Raw genomic sequence first — 21,568 nt, 5'->3', positions numbered from 1 at the left:
CCGTTTCGCGCGCTGCGGCCCCGAACGGGGCCCCAACTAATTAATAAACGACTCCGAAAAAAAGAATCCCCTCTTTCGGACATAATCCGTTGCATTCCATCCGGGCGTATCTGAAGTCGAAGCGATCTTTGAGACACTTTCGTTCGACACGGAAGATGATCATTTAAACACACCGTGGTTCACGTTTCTTCTTATGTAGTTTATTCAAATCATCATCTTTATCATCATTTATGCTCAGAGTCCCATTTTGTTTTATTTATGTTGCTAATCTTCAGCCCTTCGCACTTCTCTCTCCTCAATATGTTTTCTATGTTCTACAACTTTCATCTTATTATACGCTCCTGGTGCACATTAAACGTGCTCTGCCGTTCGTTTTTCGTTTTATGTTCGTCCAATTTTGTATATCCACCCAGATTTGCTACGCATATTTGGATCGTGTTTATGTTGTTTTGTGTTGTGTTTGTTATAATGTCAGGGCGTTCATGGCTCTGAACAAGTACTGTGTGTGTGTGTGTGTCAGTATCAGAATTATTATCATCAGTTCTGTGTTCGAAGGGCTAAACGGTTTCTCCCCATCATCAACGGAGTTCCCGCCATCAATTTTTATTTTTCCTCGCCTTAAAACATGCGTGCAGCATTCACACGCACACCGGTTGGGTGGAGTTTTGGGCGCACTGAGTCGCTACCGTTAACGTAAAAACTAAAATGATCTCTTAGCTTAGGTTTTACACATCGATCGTTGACAATGGCGCAACGCGCCTTATCGAACGGTCTGTTTTAATTGCTGAACGATTGTCGCTCGTAGCCAATCGTGTGCTCCCGCGGAACGTTATCTAAATAGGTTTATTGCAGAACGAAAGGTGGCAGCAGTCTGCTGTTATCAGGAAAGCGGTTCAATGAAGATCGGCACTAGTTTTTCTGTATTATTTCCTAAGAGAACGGACACACTTCTGTATGAACCGTTGGTAGTCATTGTTGCTTTTTGTCCGTTACCCACAAGCTCCTGATGACAAGCTGCTTCAAATCCGTTCAAATGATCACTTTCGACGGTATCGATCGTCAACATCCCTCCAGGAGCTCTTCACCAATCGATCACTTTGAAAGACTGATCAACGCGTGCTATTATCCGGATGAGGAATCTTTCTTGTTTTATGAATATTTACTGCCGCTATTGCAGCTGATATCATCACCACCGCCCTGGTTACTTTCTCTCGCTCATATGTATTTGCTTGCGTATGAAAATTAGTTTAAAGTTTCGTACATTCGTCAATTTCGCGACGTAATGTTTAATATCACTCTTCATCGGAACCGTGTGCGCGAGCAGTGTGACCAGCACTCACAGCCTAGTGCACAAGCCAATCTCCAAGGATAACATCACGACGATGAAGGAGGATGATGATTTGCTGGAGAAAATCCCAATTCGATGGTAGTGTTCTGCATCTCCATTCGATTCGGGAAACTTTTCAATCGCGAAACCGAACGAATGGGAATGAGCGCGACCTGGCGCGAACGCGAGATGCATTACGGTCACCTTCAAGCAGTTTTGTGATCAGCGGCGTGTTGTGACGTTCCCGTTTTGCATCATATCGCACGTCGGCCAAGTGTTTGGCGATTCAAATATATCTTGTTGTTTCAATCAAAGTACTGTACAATATGTGTATCCCATTCTAGGGACTGAGTGGGTGTGTTTGTCTAATGTTTGCGTAAGTGTGTATCAACTTGTGCTATCTGAAAAAATAAAACACACTCACACTAGCAAACAGCAACGAAACAAAAATGTACTAAGTCTTAAAGCTACCAAGCTTAGTATCTAATACCTTTTACATAATGCTCAAACGCACGCGCACACATCACGCTCACACTTACTGAATCACGCCCTCGGTTCGAGAAGGAAGATCCCAGAGGGGAACTATCCACCTTCCGGAAACTCTAGGCAAACACACCGTCACGTTGCGTAGATAAGGTGTGGTGAACAAACGGCGACTTCTTCGGAGGCAATCGTAGTTATCTAACGGCAACGGGCATCCATTGATAGGATATGCCACAAATGTTGCCCTAAGACGTCTCAATACGCACCTGTTGTTCAAACTGATTATCTCTTTTAGATTCCCTTTCTGTCACTCTTTTTCTTTCACTGCTGCTCATTGATTTTGTACAAGCTGTCTTTCGTTCATTCGTTACATTCTTTCTCATTATCTTACATACACCACACCAAACGAGAGCAATAACTAACTAAATCGAACTTTACAATTTTTGTTTTCTTTTTTGCCTTCAAATCGATTGTACCTGGTTCCTTTCGCTAAATCGGTTTTTGTTTTCTGCTAAATAAAAAACTGTGACCTATACAACCTTTTAAGGCTACCTTCTTCTCCTCTCCATTGATCTGGTAAGAAGTTTATGGAGCTTTACACAAATGGCGGAGAGCAGAGGGAAAGCAAGAAATTTACCTTACCTTGTTTCCCTCGGAAGGAAGAGGAATAAAATTGCGGTACCGCCGATAACATTCTTCTAGTCGCCGCACTCCGGTTGGTAGACCGGCGGCAGCGATACTATAGATAGTCTCGAGCATCTTCTCCATTTGATTGGTGGAATTTTACTAAAATAAATTAAATGTTGTCCTTCGCATATCTCTTGCGCGTACCTTAGAACTAAAAGAAGAAAACAACGGGTCGTTCACAACTATCGTTTTTCGCGCACGCATTGTCGCCCAGAAAGAGGTCACTCGGGAAGATTTCTGTGTAATTTTTTCCTTCTTCTGGACCACCCGCCCGCATTGTTCCTGCTTTGCCATTATCGACGATAAAACTAGTTTTAATTTTGTCTTATCACTAGCATTAGACTGTGTGCGTTTACTGCCTTCTCGTACGGTGCAGAGTACCCAACACTCGAGCTGAATGAGCGCCCGAAAAGTGCTATGCTTGGGGGGGGCGCGTAACGTACCGTCTCGAGATAATCACTTTTCGAACAAAACGAACCATAAAACGCGACTAGTCATATCTCAATTCGTAAGATAATCGGCGACGCGTTTATGTATCGTTGTGGTCGGCACATACAAGGCCGTAATTTGGCTCATCTACCCGCCCTGTGCACACTGGAAACATAGCTTTCCCACACTGCAATTCCGCGCTTGTGTTCCCGAGCATGGAACGGATCGATTTAGGGCGGCTCATCGACTCACCGATTGCTGTCACCACCGGTTGTTTCTCTAAAACACGTACGTTTCATCGGCCATGTCGATCGCCCACCGGAATTTATCACGCTGTGTTTTGTTGAAAATTTTCTCTATGGGAACACCAAACTTTTTGCACCTGCAAGTTAAAAACAAAATAAGAAAGAAATTGGTGATTGTAATGCTACGTTGACGCCAGGTCATCGGCCATCGGCATCAAACGGTCAGCAGTCACTCACCATGCAACGGAAATACGGGGATCCAAGTAGTTCAACTTCGACGTACCGAGGGCAATAGTTTTATTTTCATCTCTGTCCGTTTCCTGTAGTTCGAGCTTCTTGAGTTGCTCATTCAGCCGTTCCAGTTGCTTAGTCTTCTTGTCCATAGCGCCAGCATCACGCACGTTACTCTTTTTGAGATCCTTTGACATTGGCGTGCGTACAGTAGGAATAACATTTCATTTATGGTCCATCCACGATGTGCAGCTCGATCGTCTTACCTTCAACTCCTTCTGACACTGCTCAACCTGCTCCCGTTTGACGCGTATCTTTTCCTTTAGATTGCCCATACTCTTTTCATGCGTCTTCGGAACGGCACGCTGATGATTACACAGAATAGCTACCGCCCGGTTTGCGCGGTTGTAAGAAAGCAGCTTTTCCGGCACCGAACTCTTTGGATCGGTAAGCTGTTCCAACTGCTTCTGCAGCGTGAACGATGCGTTGAAGGTACGGAACACTTTGGCAGTGAGCCCTGAAATATCAAAAGCATATTACAGTGAAAAAAGAAAAGTAAAACAAAGTTTTCATTTTGGTCAGTGAGCGTAACCAATAGCTTACCAATCATCAAACTTTTCAAGTATTCATTCAACAAGGTCGTAGTCAGGCGGTCAAACAGATCGTCGCCCGTTCTTTTGTTCTCCTTGAAAAGTTCCAAGTTTTTGAAGACACGTTTCTCTACTTCCACTTCATTGTAGTAACGGATTGAATCCTTGCCGAGAAAGTCAAACACCACCACGTTCTCCTTGCCATACCGCTCCTTGCACAGCTCGATATGTTCAACGCGCAGCGAGCAGCACCCGACAGTATCCGCCTGGTCGTCATCCTTCTCGTTGCCCGCCCTCAGTGCCAGCTTGTCGATGAAGTACATTGCCACAGCCCGTTGGCGAATGCGCATTTCCTTACTTTTCCATTCTTCGTGATACGTGGCGCGTATCCTATCGATGTGCTTCAGCAGCTGGCGCGCAGTTTCGTACTTTTGCCAATCCTTCTCGCCCTTTAGCTTCGAGCTCGGATTAAGCATAATGTACTTTACCTGCCCCTGCACGTTCTCTGTCCACGAGGCCAACCACGAAACCGCATTGTCGTGTCGTACCTCCTTCCAGCGGTGGCCAGCGGGCGCCACGGGGATTTTGCTGTCTTCCGAGCAGTTAATAGTCACGTCCTCTGGCATGACTCGCCGCTTCACAAGTCCCATCTTCGGATGCTCACCGCGTCCGCGGAACAAACCAGGTGGTTCGATTTTAAAGTTACCAATCTTCTCCTTGTGCCCATCGATCATGCAAACGCCGTACTCTTTCATTAGTTTCTCATTTTCTTCCTTCAGGGCCACTTTCTGCTCCTTGGTTCGGTTGCGGTTCTGTTCAGCCAGCTGCGCAAAGTAGGCCGCCATCGACCGAAAGTTGCATTTACTTAAATCCGTAATTCGTGCACGCTCGGACTCGGTCATAGTTCTGCGCCAATCTTTGAAAAAGTTGTCATTGAAGGCCGCCTTCGAGGTGTAGTCGTGATCTAGCATTCGTGCATAGAAACCGGCCACCTCTTCTGCATTCACAGACAGCTTCATCTCTCGGCCATCGTACTCGAACTTGACGTTCTCCGGCAACGGATCGTACGGTGGAGCAAATACAGGGCCCTTATGCTCAAGGAATGTCCACTTACCACCATCCTCGCGCTTTTCTTCCTCCCACCTGAGTTCACACGAAAGGTGAGATGCGTGCACATGAAAAGGGGAACAAAACGAAGTATTAATATTTGACACTGCTGCATTTCCTTCGCCCACCAAAAAAGTCGATGGTCATCGATGGCACGTGGAACTTTACCTATTGCACAAGAATGGCGCATCCGTGTGGAATGCAACACCAAAAATATGACATTGAACCTTTTTTAAAGAAAAACATCGTCGAACAGCCACAATACAAAACATTCAACCGGGTCACCGATCCGATCCGAAGCTCAAAACTATGTGCAGGGCACACGCGAAAAATAATGTGTTATGTCAGTGGGCAGCTTGACAGTAGAAGAAATATTCACCGCCTTTTGATGCTTGGAGCGCTACCCAGCGCAGAGTGGCGATTTCAAAAACTATCATCAATTGTGACAGTTCTCGGCTCACCGCACAAACACGCACACACACACAGTGAAAACCAGAAACAATCTTGCGCACTGGCTGTCACAAAACATCGGTAACACACCGCCGGTTTCAAAATTTGCCGGGTTTCCCTGTTGAAGATGTTTTCAAAACAATTCCTTACCGCACCAGAGGCGAAGGACCAATTGGAAAACTTTATAGCGCATTGAGAAGAAAGAGCGATAGATGGGTAGTTTTGCACGGACACTTACCATTTCCACACTTCTTGTTCCTCTTCTTCTTTCTTTTTGCGGCCACCCTTCGTTGGGCTAGGTTCCGTCTTCACTTCGGTCTTCACGACCAACTTCGTCTGTGGTAGAAGATGGAAAGATTAAAGTCAAATGTAAACATTACATATTCGACAGACTATCGAGACAAGCAGGAAGAATGCATGAATAATAATGCCTTCCGCTCGCCTACTACTTTTCCGACTGGAACTCCACGAAGAATCGGAAACGAATCGCAGCACCGAATCTTCTGAAACGAATCGGTTACCTTTTGCACATCCTGTTTCGCCAGCGACTCTTTCTTGATTTTTGCCTTTTTGGATTTCTTCTTGCCATAGTCGTCATCATCGCCGTCTTCGTCCGAATCGCACGAACGTTTTTTAAGCTTTTTCTTGTCCTTCTTTTCCACTTTGATCTTCTTTTTCTTGCCCTCTTCGTAGCCGTCGTCGGCATCCTTCTTCTTGCGCTTTGACAGTGGAATATCATCCTCGGATTCTTCCGATTGAGGCTCCCGTTTGAACTCATCCCGCGGTTCCTGCTTGATTTGAAGTTGTTGATGATGCTGTTGATACTGATCTTGCATCCCACCGTAATATGCTTGCTGGTGCTGTTGCTGTTGATAATGAAGTTGCTGCTGCTGCTGCGGTTGCTCGTCGTGGCCATTTTCGTTGCCATACTCCTCGTCGTCGTTGTCGCCACCACTGTCACCGCCCTCCTCGTCACCATCCTCATCGCCCTCATCGTCCCCTTCTCGGTAGTCTTCTCGTTGATTCGACTGATTGTGATCCATCGATTCATTTTTCAGTGGGAACGGTGTTTCGTCCGCCCGAAATTGTGACAAAGAGTAATCGCACGAACTGGCCTGCGACATATCAAGCGCATCGTGCGGTTTGGTCCCCCGACACTCCTGTGACATATCGTGTTCAACCTTCACGTGTCCATCGCCATTCAGGAACTCTCTTGGAAGCCCATCTGCATCGTCAATTGGCATCGGCTTTACGGCAGCCACGGCCGCTGGAACAACACCTTCGTCATCTTTCCCCTCCCTCCTGTGCCTTGACGAGGAGGACGACGACGAATGTTTGTCCTTATCTCGTTTCGAACTACCGCTGCTGGAATGTTTGTCCTTGTCGCGGCTCGAACTACCGCCGCCACTGCTTTTGTGCTTGTCGCGATCCTTATCCTTGCTACTCGACGTGGACGATGATGATTTGTGCTTATCCTTGTCGCTTCGGCTGCTCTTGTCTCGATCTTTCTTATCACGCTCACTACGGTCTTTTCCATCCTCACGGCTACGATGTTTATCTTTGTCCCGTTCCTTGTCTTTCGAGCGATCCTTGTCACTTTTCGAGCTCTTGTGCGAGGACGAACTGGTGTGGTGAGACCTTTCCTTGTCCTTGTTGGTACTACTGCTACCGGAACTACCGTGCTTCTCCTTGTCCTTGTCCCTGAAAGCGATTCAATTACAGTTGATTTAATAAACCTAGTTGAGGAAAACTTTGGAAATCTAGAAAGACAAATGCTCACTTGGACGAACTTCCTCCACTCTTTGAGGAATGACCACCGCTGCCGCTGCTGCTCTTTTGCTTGTCTCGCTCCCGATCTCGATGCTTATCCTTCTCACGTTCGCGATCTTTCTCCCGATGCCTGTCCTTGTCCCGATGCTTGTCCTTGTCGGACCGGTGATGATCGCGATCTTTGTCCCGATGCTTGTCCTTACTCGAGCTCTTGTGGCTCTTGTGGCGATTGCCATTTTCTCCACCGCCGCCGCTGCCACCACTAACCGCATGACCATTGCTTACACCATTTGGGCGATCGACTATTCCATTCATTTGCTTCAATGAATCCTGCAAAACAAAAATCAGACATGCATTTTAAAAATAACATAACTTTATACTTAAAGAAAATCCAACTCATTAGCAAATAACGTATTCGCTAAGTACCATTCAAATTGTCTACTCTGTGGGTTTCGGGGGATTGTTCGTTTCTTTTTTTTTCTTCGGGTTTGTTCTGCTGTGAGTGTTGCGTGCGGTTGCCATTCCATATTTCGAACTCGTTTATCGAAAGACATGAACACGTGCGTTACTCCGCTAACTCACTTACACACATTCAAATGCAGCATAAAGTAGGTTGGCGAACGCACGACAGGCGCATAATAGATAACCCTCGCCAACCACATTTTACAGAAGGGCTATCAGGAATCCATGTGCAGCGCTTCCGTATCGGGCAATGCTCATTTTCGATCCGCAAAGAAGCGCACGACGAATGGCATGGTAGCACGATCGTTCTGCTCGGCGATCGTTTCGATTCCAATAAGCACAGCACAGCCGCGAATATTCGATTACCACGTGCCATCAATGTGGTCTGTTTCCTAACTATGTTCTCTAGTGTGTTGAACATCCTGGAGAAGTCTGGGGGCCCTGATGGCGGAACACACGGAACAAACATATCGGTTATTTTCATTTTCTCAGAGTTTTCACCACGTGCCACGCACTTCATTCAAAACCGAGCAACAGCTGATCTAAGCCTCTTATTACCCTCTTACCCTCTTATTGTCGGCGAGACAAATGTGCGTGTAATAATGGATGAGAGCGGTGGGAAGGAAACTACTGGTAACAGAACCGCAAGCAAAACGGCCCAAGTATGTAAAGCTGACATTCCGTGCACAGGTTTTGCTAGTTTTGTGCTGACGAAACACGTTTTCCTCCTCACCGGATGAAAGTATCCGGTGAAGTATTGTCGTGCCCGTGTTGCCATAACTTTCGTATGCCAAAATTTGATCAAGATGGTTTCTGGCTCAAAATCTCATTTTCATTTTTGATACCTTACTGGAAAGGGAGAGTTTTTTCCTTTGCCTACAAAAGATTGCCAAACTTCCTAGCACGTGCTTCCCAGAGCGAAGTATTAATGAGTGCATTGCTCGTTCGTAGCCAGAACCAAAGTTTGAACTGTACTATATTCATCCTACGCTTAAGTTATATTTTTCAGTCGTTTCCGGTGACAAATCAAGGTGCGTTAAGTAATATATATTTGATAAGAACGTCAACAAATCATTTAATCTTTCAATCATGTATAGAACCGAAGAAATCTCTTGGAATTATTCTTTTCTCAAAACCCCAGAACGGAGATCATATTAACGTTGGGAAAAATTTAACTATTTCGAGAAAAGTAGACTGTATAGAGTTTACTGAGCCACAGGATGCAGCACTCGTGCAAAAACCCAAAAACAAATCGATGCTGTGATGGGAACTGTTCATCGAAAACCGTGCGCATAATATGAAAATCTAGCGCGCGAGAAACAAACACTTGCAAGAATCCAACCGCCTTTCTCTCTCGCGGCGACGGAGCAATCATCGACGAGGTGCATTGTAAAATCCAACTCGGTACGTCGGCCGGTTCAAGATGCTGCGTTGTTAACACGAGAAAAAGTGATGGTCATGACGAGGCCACCTCGAGAGACAATGTTTAGAATAATTTAATTTAGAGTCAAACGAGTAGCTCTTATTTGCCGCTCTATATTATGTGGTAAATAAAGCGCAAAAAGCCGAAACTTTGTAACAGAGTATAAAAAATAGATTCGTTCTACAATATCGACCTAATTGTTGCTCGCACACAGCAGCGAGAAACGGCACAGGCACCGCAAAAAGACAACGGTTGGGAGCGGACACACGACGCAACCGACCATCGCCAAACGCGCCCATCGTTGTATAAGAGCGAAGTGAAAAATTTTCTAAGTCCCCCAAAAATTTGGGACTTAGCCGCAAAAATGTCGAAAAAATCATCTTCAGCTTAGGTGATAGTGTTCGGCGTGAAACGCATTTTGCCACTGGTCCCATCGCCGTTTGGCTACCCAAACGGACAATATCCGTCGGCAAAGTTTTCAACATCGCCCATTTGCCACAGAACGTTCGACGTGGGACTTAGTCTCCGGACGCCATTTTTCTCGTACGTTCGTTCGTTCGCTCTCGCGGCTAAGTCCAACATCGCTGTGTGAACGGCGGTGCAACGAAACACTTGGGTCGAGCAGTGCGTATATATGAATGACTCTTGGCCATTCCGCTCGCTCGCTCACTCGCAGCAGCAGCGAATGGGGATGAAAGGTGGATGAGATAGGGCATTGAGATTGAGCAAAGGGGAAGGTTACATTACAGACGGGAAAATCGAACAAGAATGAATTTTATCTCACGAAATATGTGGTCCACCACCCAAAAACTTGCTACACTCTATCTTCTTCATCGTGTTTCGGAGACTTTCGGTATACGACGGGACACTCGCTTTGCTCGCCTACTACGCGGTGTGCGTGCGTATGTTGTTCTTTGTTCACCCTGTCTTCCAAAGCAACGATGAAAATTCTTTTTTGCCCGTACCTGCACTATCGCAGCACCCTGGCCACTTTCTCTTCCACAGCAAATCGCGAAAAAAGTCCTAGCAGACAAGTGCGCCGAGATGGCACTGGCGCTGATTACGCTACGCCCGCTACTGCGTGCAATTAGCGAAAACTTCGAGAACTTCCTGCTGGCGTGTTTTGTCCACCTTGTATCTTTATCATGTTCCATGGCATGGAAAAATTGACCACACTTACCGCTGGCTGAGGATGACCGCTTGCTGGTGGAATGACCGTTTCCACGCTCATGGTGCTGGTGGTAGTTCGCCTTTTCCGCTGCTCGCACCGTGGGTCGAGACACCGGACCGCGGCGAAGGACGACCAAAAACGATTGTGAACGGATTAGTGGCGACGGTGATAATGATGCGATATCCGGAAGAGTGGCCGCCGCGACACCGCACACACAGAGCCTAGAAAGACCGTCCGAGCTATGAAAATTTTTCTAAGTCCCAGCCCCCGATGTAGCACAGCGGAGAGTGTGACGATTTCACTTTTGTCTGTCGGCGTGACGGCTAAGCTCGATCCTTCGCTCTCGCCTCTAAACGCGTTCACCTCGACCGTCGTCACGCACACCAGTACGTCGGGCACAAAACTTTTCTGCTTTCTGCGATGGCACGCAATTTGGAACAGTAAACAATTGACGAACGGATTTAGAGTTTGCACGGGCACTCACAGATCTGCACGGGAAGCGGCGAATCGCCACCAAACGCACCAGCGATCGTGGAGAATATCTGGAGGCAGCTAAACGTCGCCAGCAGCACAGACAGCAACAGCAAACCGCACGTCAAGAGCTGTTTCGAGCAGAAGTGTGCATAAGGTGTGTAGAGAAGATGGTCACCTTTTAAATGACATCTTTCGAGGGGTTATAGGTAAACGAAAAGTGCGGCCAAAATACAACGTCTCCGAGCTAGTGTAACGTGTTAACTGATTTTTAGTATAAACAGTTGCATCGCACCAGGAAGCATAAAATTATTGAAAAAAGTTGTAGCAAACATGAACATTGAAAATCACTGATTCCAGTAGTTCAAAATCGTTGTTATCTCTACCCTGTCCAGCTGTCAAAATGCTCCAAAACAAAGCCATAGTTCTGTTTGTTGATTTCGCTAACCACCTTCTGTAGCACAAGAATTGTATTTTATTTTATTCATTTTTATTCCTTGTAAGATCCGGTGTATCGCAAAACGCACGTAAGCCAATTGAGGACCACGAACAATCTGTTACAATGTTACTAAGTACAACTAACTGTTGTCGCTTATGCGCGAGGATGAAAACACAGCCGTTGATGCATTCGCTAGAGTCGTTAAAAAGCACCGATGAAACGATACAATTGCTAGATTTTTGTCTGCATCAACAGGCAGATTCAAAACGAAATGATTCATTGCCATTCATGCCAACAGCTGTTTGCGATACGTGTGTGGATGTTGTAAAGTTCCTTGCCAAATTTGTTCACAATTGCCAAACAGCTCAACAGAAATTGCAGCAACTCATATCATCCGAGTTGTGCGATTCAACAGCTTTCGACGTTCAACACGACTCTTCCAATCACTACAACGATAATGTTCCATCGATCGAAACTGTTATCGTTGATGACAAACTTTTGGATATTGCTGTAATCGAGCAAGACGATCATGTTGAAATGAAGGTTGAGACAGATTATTGCCCGGGAATACTTCCAAAAACCGATAACGGTAGACAACCTGGTCGGCGGAAAACCCAAAAAAATGACGATACAAAAGTAGAAAACACTTATCGTGAAAAAGAAACTACAATCAGCACCTCATTTTTGGATGCAGAAACACGTTCTTCGGGAGCATCTAAATCACGAAGAAACAATGTTGCTCCACATTCCACATCGGATGTAGATGAGGCAGCACAAAAACAAAGCAAACGAACGGCCGACCAACCGCCATCAAGATGCAAGAAGATCTGCCAAATTTGTGGCAAAGTACTCTCAAACAGTGCAACATTCCGGGTGCATATGAAGATGCACTTGCAGGACAAGAACTTGGTGTGCAATATCTGCCATCGGCGGTTCTATGTAAAGCAGGAGCTAAAAGTTCACATGGAATCGATACACGAGCAAAAAGTGTTCGCTTGCAGTATCTGTGATCTGAAGTGTCGTTGGCGCAAGAGCTTAAATCGGCACATGCAACTACACGAAGAAAACCCCTATAAACACAAGTGCAACCACTGCGAACAGGCTTTCGCGCGTCCCCATCAACTGCGGATCCACGTAATGAAGCACACCGGAGACAGAGTATACTGTGAAGAGTGTGGCACCGGTTACAGGTGAATGTTAACGACGCCACTTGCGTCTGCAGACAAAGTGATAGTGTGTTTTTCTTTAAATATTTCTAGGCACAATTACATGCTAACACAACACAAAATTCGCAAACACGGCCACGTGATAGAGGGCGTGCAGTTGTACAAAATAAGTCGAAAAAAGATAAAGGACACACAAAACGAAGCGAATGCGTCATAACTTCAAGCTCGATGCATAAGAAGTAAAAATTGGAACAAGCTCGACAATGGTTTATTGAATATTGTTAAATCTTGAACCTTTGTAAGTTACATTAATGAATCAGAAAAATGTAAAACACCAAAACAGAAAATGATTAACCTTCCGTTAAGCGATATTGTTAGACCTCGTCTTTTTGCGATTTCGCCAAAAATGACTCACAGCACCGTACGCATTGCACGTAGCACTGTTCGAATCCTTCCGATCCTTTGTCGTAGTAAGGATCACGTATAATTGCTCCGGGTTGCTGAGGATCGAAGTCACCGAGTAACAAAATTTTAGCTTTGCACTCTCCGCGCGGAGCCCGCTCCTTAAGGTCTGTTATGTTTTCTCCATCCATGCCAAAAATGTAGTCGTAATGGTCAAAGTCCGCTTTCGTGATCTGTCGCGCTTTGTTGCTGTACGGAAGATCATGTTTTTTCATAGTTGCCAGTGCTCGATGGTCGGGAGAGCGGCCTACATGCCAGGATCCGATGGCTGCACTGTCTACCTCCCACTGGTCAGCAACACCAGCTGCGTTAACGATCTTAAGAAACACCGCTTCAGCGATTGGCGATCGGCAAATATTACCTGCATAATAAATGTTCAGAATGTAGTTGGTGTTGGATAGGCTTCGCGTTAAAAGTAGCATTCTCCGTTCCATACTGCGAACGGCGTAGTTCCACAAACAAAATCTAGCATACCGAGACAAATAAACAGTGCTTTCTTACGGTCGCTCATCATGGAATGGTAAAAACAGCTTCCAAACAGAAATTGCTTGTGCAATAACACTAAATGAGAAGCACAAAATGTGAAATTTCAATAAGCCGGTTTAAGGCACTAACGTCAAATTTTCCACAGGGTGATCCTCCACTGTCACTCCACTGTCAATGCCACTTATTTTTATTTTGAGCGCCTGTTCAAACCTTTTCGCACAATTCAAACAGATATTTCGTTAATCTGCTTTAGTTAAAGGGTCATCATGTAAGAAAGGAGGAACTGTAGACAAACAGGTTAATGTATCAAAAGTATATTTGTGATATGATAGGTGTACATTATCGTAACATCTAATAAGGCTCTAGGTTCATAAAGAAAACTAGTCATGTGGTAAGACAGTTTTTATTATTTCTTTCTATGAAAAAGAAAGGTTTTTATACATTGTCTCACATTATACCTTTAATGATATATTGTAATTAGTACACTATAAGCCCTTCGCATCGTTCCAGCTCTTCCTGTTCACGATTCCCAGACGTAGTCACGCAATAGTTTCGTAAAGACAAAGTATCAACACTGCTTACCATTCTGCACGTCCTTATAGGGTTTTTTAACAATAATATTGTATAACGTTCAACCGCACATAGGAGAGTTTGCGATCGCAATTGCATAGTTAGGAGGACTCAGACATAGGTGTGGAAAGGTACTTGAAATGTGTCGACCGTCGACCGCCATGGATGGACTGTTCTTTGGATAACCGCACGGCAAATCAACAAAGTTTAACAAACCTATTAACTACATAAATACGTCTTTGATATTTTTGAACTGGCGAATCGACAAATCCTCCGGTAGGTCGAATCGATACTGCGTTAGTGTGTCGAGAGTCTTGAGCGCATCGCGGAAGCCAGTATTTGCCACGTAACTCCACGTGGAGTAGTACGAACTGATCATTTCTTTACCCTGGTAGATTAGGTACAGCCATTGTGTTAACTTCTGCGCGCTGAAAAGAAAAACATAAACACTATACCGATCCAATTGAATAAGCATTTTCTATCTACCTACTTTAAACCAGCGCATATGAATGCTTTGAACTGCGAATCGTAGCTACGCTTGTAGGGGCTATGCAGTGCCACAATCGACCCTATGGCACTTAAAAGACTCTGTAAAACGCATGGCATTAGCACTACCAAGGATATCTGTACCGATAGTTTTCACCTGTTACGATAGTTACCTGTTTGTTTGAAAGCGGCCTGCCATCAACTATATCCAGATTGAAGCTTTCTGATAGCTTTCTCGCCGGTGTCGAGTTGTAACGATCGCCATTTTTTACGTTATAATAAATAAGCAGCAGTTCCCATGCATGCATGCTGGTTGAACTTGATCCTGAATGATCCTCCCATTCATACTCATCATCAACATCGTCGTCCTGTGAAAACAGATTCGTGCCACCTGCGGAAGCGTCGCTTTCAAAAGAATTCGTCTGCTTCGTTGGAGCCGTTGTTGTTGCTCCCGCGCTTTTACGCCTTGCGTTGGAATGATAGAAAGGTCCATCCGGTCTGCCGTCCATGTTCGGTTGCACATAGGTGCTGTTGCTACCGCTACCTCCGGTGGATGAAAAACATCCCGATATGAATGGGACCAAACTGTTACCTGTGCTTTCAGTAATTCCTCGCAAACCGTGCTGCATCAGCATTTGGATCGTTTTGCTCAAACGCTTCCGAACCAGTAGCGTAAGATCATAGTGCTTCCGGTTGCGACGGCTAGGACGCACTGGATCGTCTTCATCCACCTCATTGCAATCCGATTCATGCGCTGTCTGTTTAGTTTCGCTCTGCAATATCATTGCTAACGATGCTACTTCATGTACGTCGTACTCAAGGCGCGCTCGTACATCGCCCCAACAATTCTCTCGCGTGCGGGTCATACTTTTTGATGCGTAGCTCCGTTCTCGCGTTCGCTCGCTGCTGCAATTGAACTGAGACAAGGCGAACATCTGTAGCAACGTTCCAGCTTTATCCATCAGTCCGAAGGCTTTGTTGTTGAACGTGTCTCGTCGAGCTGTCGGTTGGTAAGTACTAGGGCGGCCAGAGACTCCATTTGATGCTTCCGGTTTCGAAACCGTCTGACGGCCAGTCACGGAGTCGCGGCCTCCACCGTCATCTTTGCCCGAGGCCGGTGTGGCTTCCATCACCCTCTGCTGTTGCTCAAGAAAACGCTTTTTGATTTCGGCCTTTTCATTCGTCTGCAAAAACCCGATAAAACGTTCGAGGTCCTGTATTTGCGTTTTCAGCTGGGTCACCAACTGCTCCTTCATCTTCAATGGATTGACCAGTTCGTCAAGTGCGCTGTCAACCTGCTGTCGCAAATCTTCCGACGTTAGCTGGGGCAGATCAAGTTCATTCAAATTCAGGTTAATCTTCTTCTTGATCTCCTCAATGATCACTTTCTGCTTTTCGAGCAGAATCGACTGTGGAAGGATCCCGGCACCCGATTCATAGGCGTATCGCTCCAGGTCCATAAGCTGAGTTTTTAACTGTTCGATGAGCTCATGTTGCTTCTCTCTTAGGTTTTCCACCGACTCAGGGCTTCGATCCAAGTTCGCCACTATCTCCGGGATATTTTGCTTTACCGGATTTTGCTGGATTTCTGGTATGCCAAGGAAGGCGAATTCTTCTAGATTTTTTAGCAAACCATCACGCTCTGTTTGGGGCGCTTCTACTATCTGCCGTAGACGGAGTTGCACCTGTGCGAAGTGTGACGTTAGTGCAATTAAATTAGACGATAGAACTTCATGTTCGTCCTCGAGCGATCTTAAGCGTTCCCGCTCTTCGGAACCACGAAGCAGAACCGCTTCATCCTGCTGTTCGACCGCACTTTCGTCGGTGAGTACATGATTGGACTCCGAACTGAAGGCAGAATCGAAATCAAACTCATCCTCGGATGCATTTCTAACAGGTACGGATCGATCATTGTCCACGTACAGACTGTACTTTGAATCATGCCTTTCATTGTCTGGAACACCACACTCATCGTCGTCGTTTTCCGGATCAATTTTGTTCACATTCGAAGGGGGTAAATCCTCGCAGATTTCTATGTTGATGGACATTGTTCCCTGTCCTGGATCTGAATCGCATTCAGTGTGGTAAATCCGTCTCCACGAAATCAATGTTTAGTATTCCGATGATTTTTTCTTAGATTGAAAATCAACTAGTCGGAACACCAAGTTTTATCGCGCTATAGATAAAAACAGAATCCTGTCGACTTCTGGAATGACGTTTAAACCAATTTTCTACTTCATTCGCGAACCATATGTCCAATTACAAGACACTTTTCTTTAGCAACATACCTTAACAATTTTTTATATACACTCGTGAGCTGTAACTAATCCAACACACGGAAAACATTGAGCAAACACATGTTGTCACGTAGCGATTAATTCATTTACACGTTCTACCCGTCGAACAAATGAATGCCAATGGAAAGTCGTTCGAAATGAGCTGAGACTTTGCCGTTCTCTACTAAGACATTGGAGTTTTGGTTTTCTTTATTATTGACAGCTTTACAAAGTTTTTCCCACCTGTACTTGTGTTGGTAATCACAATATTGTGAACATTCAAACTGAACAGCACATGCGCATCTACTAGTATAACGCTGGATTGTTTCTTTCCTTACCACGTGTAAACTGGCGTGGGCTCACCTTCAAGAAAGATTGAACAACAAAATCGTAGTTGGATGCCAAGATTCGACAGGACTTTGAATTGGGGTTTATGAAAAAGTATTCCCAGCATTGTCAAAAAACATTCGTGTTGCGCTTCAGACCTTTCTATAATTTTGTCGTAGTTGAAATAAAAAAACATACAAGAAGAGTGAGTCAACAGGTAGTAACAGGTTCATATTCCGATACTCATAATAATTATATGTTTTAATAATAATAATAATAATAATAATAATAATATCTCTTTATTATGTCATTTTATTTGTCTGACAAATCATTTTATTATTCATTACACAGTTTTATCGCATGAATCCAATATTTCTTCATCATAATCCACAACTTCTAAGAGATGCTCTTCTCCTTCATCTGATTCCGTCATTAATTCATCCATGGTACATGTCTTTGCCTCACTTCGTAGAAAATTCTGCTGGGTAGATTTTACATAGTTTGACTCCTTCTTTTCGTACAACCTGACTCCAGCAAAAGTCATACTGTGCTTACGTATCTTGTGCTGAGTTAGCATGTAATTGAATCTGTGTGAAAATTCGTTCAATAAGCAATGATTAGTTCAACATTATCGTAATGAATAACAAATATGTTATTATCCGTTTTTACCTGTAGCCAGCGCCGCAGATTTCACACCACAAACGATCCCCGGTATGCTTCATCACGTGTTCCCGCAACTTACCGGGTGTCGTGAACTTTTTCTTGCACACCTGACAATCATGTTTGAACGCCGTCCTCGTGTGTACTACCTTTACATGGCGTTGTAAGCCTTTTCGCCAGCGAAATTGCATGTCGCATAAATTGCATTTGAATAATTTACCCTCGTGTATCGACTCTAGGTGCATTGTGAGGTCACGCCTCATCTTGAACTGCTTGCCACAGGCATCACAAGAAAAGCGTAACTCGTTTGAGTGAATCTGTTTATGGTTCGACAGGTTTCCTCGTGATCGGAACGTCTTACCACAGACGTGACAGACGTAGCTAGGAACAGTTTTCTTCCCCAGCGTTCCATAATTTTCCGGTTCTCTCTCCAAAATTGTCACGCTTTCTATGATTACGTCGTTAGTACGTTTACTGTCCCGCTCTGAATTCTTAGAGCTATCCGGCATGTTGGAGACCATCTCTATTGTAGTCGAACTTGGACCGTATAGTTCGTCTCCTGCTTCCGAGTTGAGATCATCCTGAGGTGTATCGTTGAAACTGTTATCATGAGTATCGGATTCTTCATGATCGATCAACCCTTTAAGGCGTTCAATTCGGTGTTCAAGAATGTCGGTTTCTGAGACTAGATCTTCCTGCTCTTCATTGTCTTTGCTTGTTTGCGGCGTTCCAATCTGATGATTATTGCTAGCATAATGTTTCTCGTCAAAAATAGATCGCAAGGTTTCCTGAGCCTCTTTGCAACACGTCCAAAATTTTTCCACAAACTTTACGCTTTCTTTGCAGCTTGAACAAACACCAACTGGTAAGCACTGCGAGTCACATAGGGCAAGTTTACTTTCAAATATATCATCGAGTATTGCCAACAATACGCTCTCGTCGTTCATTTCCGAGCTTTGTATGGCACCACACAGTCTACAATAAGCGTTTTGAAACATAGTTTCGCGTCGGTTTATAGGTTTATAAAACAACAGAAAGCCTTTAGTCACGAAAATGTGATGCTTGTGTTGATGCAAACAAGCATAAAAAAATCAACAAACGTTGTTTCAACTGACGTTAGCTGCTGTCAAACCAATTTCATCGCTCGCAGTGTTCAAATTGGAATCGACAAAAGTTATGTTTCGAATATATCGAATACAGGATTGAATACCATTATTTATTTAGTAGCGAATTATGTTACACCTGCACTTGGTAGCGTAAACTAGATTCGAATCCATACAGTTTGTTTAATTTTCAAATTAACGTAATAATATTGTAATCAATAAATAAAAGTATAGAACCGTGCAGTATAAAATGATGTCAGATTACCAGACGTCAAGTATGTTACTTGTCAACAAAGCAGTTGAAAAGTTTTGTTGCACTATTTACTGTTGTTTTGATAGAATACTTAAGCCTTAATTACTAGAAGATGGGCAATGATCGCGATCTCAATTCCACACAAAATTTGGTTCACCCGGACTGGGAAATACTAGACCCTACACCGGATATTTTCGCTCTGTTCCCTTTATTTGACCGCAAGTTCTTCCAAGGCAAGTTGGGCTGCGTGCAGCTGGAGTGGAGTAAAAAAATGTACAACTGTGCCGGAATATGCTACCAGCGATCGAATCGGATGGGTAAAAGCTGTATCATAAGACTAAGTGAACCCCTACTGAAATTGCGACCCCGAAAAGATTTGGTACAAACGCTGCTGCACGAGATGATTCATGCGTATTGCTTCGTTCTTGGCATCCGGGAAGGTAACGGTGGACACGGTCCAACGTTTAAGAAAATAATGAACGGAATTAATAAAATAGCTGGCACACATATTACAGTAAGTTTTTTCATCATATTCTTGATTTGGATGGAAAATCATTAATTTACTTCGATTTGTTGCAGGTTTATCACACATTTCACGACGAGGTAAACATTTACAAAACGCATTGGTGGAAGTGCAATGGGCCATGCCAACACAAACATCCCTTTTACGGGGTGGTGAAACGTACAGCAAATCGCAAACCCGGTCCTAGTGATTTCTGGTGGAAAGAGCATAATCTGACCTGTGGGGGGGAGTTTGTGAAAATTCGTGAACCTTCGCCAAAACGAAAAATTACAAAAAATAAGGAAAACCCACCTGGATTTTTCACACCAAGTCAGAAGAAAAAACCCGAGCCGAGTAGCTCGAAGTCGATCTCCAATAGCCCACAGAAAAATCTAATATCAAATTACTATAACAACACTACCACGTATGGAACCGGATCTCCTGCAAATGCACCTTCTTCTGCCCGCTCTGTTCGTCCGACTGCAAAAGCAAATACAAATGTTGGATCTACGAATGTACCTTCATCTGGGCGTTCTAATGCATCAGGAAAACCGATGTATACGCCTGGTGTGAAACCCAATTTCGGTGGTGGAACGTTGGTCATTCGAAAGCCACCATCCACTGTTGTTGCAAAACCCGTTCCGGTTACACCAAAAGTAGAAAAACCAACTACTGCCGCACCGACGCTTTCATCGCACCGTCCGCAAGCTGAAGGTAATTTGCGCAACGTGGTTCAGCTTAAGGACATAAAGATTGATGACGAAGAAGCCAATCCCCGCAAGCCCTCGGGATCACCCATCGGGCCATTATTTGCAGGTCATGGTTACACTCTCGGATCATCATCGAATGGTGAACGGAGAAGCCGACTTTTAGATCAATTCCCTACGCCCAAAATCAAACCTTTACAACCCAAAAGGGCACGCACCGAAGACACTATTTCCGTGGATTCCGTGCTCCTGTCCGACGATTCCGACGATCTGTTTGACGCAATTGACCCGACGGAGGTGGAACGAACGGTGGCTAAAATTAAAATGGAACGACAGGATGCTATCAAGAAGGAAATCATCGATTCTTTCGCTGGTGACGAAATCGATGATATCGTGCTAATAGACGACGACTATGAAGACGAGTTGGTGGACGAAGAACTTGCATCAATGGATGGCTCGTTGCTCGATCGCTCCGTTATCGACGATCTATTTAACGATAACGACGAGCTGATCGAAGATTATAATCGAACGAATGCAAAAATTAAAACCGAAAACGTCGACGATGAAATTGTCTCGTGTCCAACGTGTTTCAAAAAAATTGCACGTAAATCAGTCGGAGATCACCTAGAACATTGCTTTAGCACCATTGCTGAAGGCATTGATAGAGGTGACAATTCAGAGAAAGCGTTCGTTAAACGGGAAAGTGACACCATTAGACCATCAACATCGAAAGCAACTCAAGAGCGAACAAAGCCGGTAATTAAACAAGAAATGCACGAATCAACTGTCACCTCCGGGTCAGATGCACACGAAGCACGTCGGCAGCTTTTGCTTGATTGTGGCTACACAGATGATTACATTGCATCCGTGCTGAACGACTGTGCCGATGACCTACCAACGCCGGATCTTTCCAGCCTGTTACGAGAGAGCGGCATCACGGAAGAGGACATTGCACGTGCCTTGCATGGGTCGAGCCGTGACGATTCATTGGAGGACGACGTGGAATTCGTGTCAAACGTTGATAGCTGTGACTGTCCAAGCTGCGGGAAAGCGGTTAACCTCGCTCATATTAATCAACATCTTGACCAGTGTCTGTTCAAATAACGATACATAAAACTGAAAATCGTGAAAATTGAATGAAAATACTTACAATCTTTTATATTTCGTCAAGAGGGTGCATTCAAATTAATTTATAAGAATAAAAAAGTAAATATTTGTTTAACGGATTTTTACAAAAAGTATTTGTTTGGCAAATTTATTGAGCATTCGCAGTATCAACTGTGAA

General features: G+C 44.5%; 5 protein-coding genes across 6 annotated transcripts; 2 read left to right on the top strand and 3 right to left on the bottom strand.

Moving 5' to 3' along the window:
* Positions 1 to 196: 196 nt before the first annotated feature.
* Positions 197 to 10,753, bottom strand: LOC131212888 (DNA topoisomerase I, mitochondrial). Its single transcript, XM_058206957.1, has 8 exons — positions 10,385 to 10,753; positions 7,330 to 7,649; positions 6,071 to 7,250; positions 5,788 to 5,885; positions 4,006 to 5,135; positions 3,669 to 3,919; positions 3,409 to 3,590; positions 197 to 3,308 (listed from the first exon to the last, which is right to left on the bottom strand). Exons 1-8 carry the CDS (start codon positions 10,433 to 10,435, stop codon positions 3,206 to 3,208), a joined length of 3,315 nt encoding a protein of 1,104 aa, XP_058062940.1. The 5' UTR covers positions 10,436 to 10,753; the 3' UTR covers positions 197 to 3,205.
* Positions 10,754 to 11,367: 614 nt separating this feature from the next.
* Positions 11,368 to 13,754, top strand: LOC131211514 (myoneurin-like). The gene is made up of 2 exons (XM_058205013.1): positions 11,368 to 12,475; positions 12,545 to 13,754. The coding sequence occupies exons 1-2, from the start codon at positions 11,409 to 11,411 to the stop codon at positions 12,666 to 12,668; spliced, it is 1,191 nt and encodes a 396-aa protein (XP_058060996.1). The 5' UTR covers positions 11,368 to 11,408; the 3' UTR covers positions 12,669 to 13,754.
* On the bottom strand, positions 12,666 to 13,514 carry LOC131211515 (low molecular weight phosphotyrosine protein phosphatase 1-like). 2 transcript variants are annotated; one of them, XM_058205014.1, is made up of 2 exons: positions 13,388 to 13,514; positions 12,666 to 13,274 (listed from the first exon to the last, which is right to left on the bottom strand). In XM_058205014.1, the coding sequence occupies exons 1-2, from the start codon at positions 13,425 to 13,427 to the stop codon at positions 12,826 to 12,828; spliced, it is 489 nt and encodes a 162-aa protein (XP_058060997.1). In that variant the 5' UTR covers positions 13,428 to 13,514; the 3' UTR covers positions 12,666 to 12,825. The 2 variants fall into 2 exon arrangements, with proteins under 2 accessions (XP_058060997.1, XP_058060998.1); XM_058205015.1 differs by having other exon boundaries at positions 13,415 to 13,435.
* Positions 13,755 to 13,888: 134 nt separating the features above from the next.
* LOC131211513 (RUN domain-containing protein 1) lies at positions 13,889 to 16,851 on the bottom strand. The gene is made up of 4 exons (XM_058205012.1): positions 16,744 to 16,851; positions 14,629 to 16,661; positions 14,460 to 14,557; positions 13,889 to 14,397 (listed from the first exon to the last, which is right to left on the bottom strand). Exons 2-4 carry the CDS (start codon positions 16,501 to 16,503, stop codon positions 14,193 to 14,195), a joined length of 2,178 nt encoding a protein of 725 aa, XP_058060995.1. The 5' UTR covers positions 16,504 to 16,661; positions 16,744 to 16,851; the 3' UTR covers positions 13,889 to 14,192.
* A 2,335-nt stretch (positions 16,852 to 19,186) lies between these two features.
* LOC131209697 (uncharacterized) lies at positions 19,187 to 21,450 on the top strand. Its single transcript, XM_058202820.1, has 3 exons — positions 19,187 to 19,588; positions 19,654 to 20,050; positions 20,123 to 21,450. Exons 1-3 carry the CDS (start codon positions 19,187 to 19,189, stop codon positions 21,385 to 21,387), a joined length of 2,064 nt encoding a protein of 687 aa, XP_058058803.1. The 3' UTR covers positions 21,388 to 21,450.
* Positions 21,451 to 21,568: the final 118 nt, after the last annotated feature.

The sequence above is a fragment of the Anopheles bellator genome, chromosome 2, assembly GCF_943735745.2.
Source record: "Anopheles bellator chromosome 2, idAnoBellAS_SP24_06.2, whole genome shotgun sequence".
NCBI lineage: Eukaryota > Metazoa > Arthropoda > Insecta > Diptera > Culicidae > Anopheles > Anopheles bellator.
The sequence above is the reverse complement of the archived record's forward strand: the minus strand, read 5'-3'. Positions and strand labels throughout refer to the sequence as shown.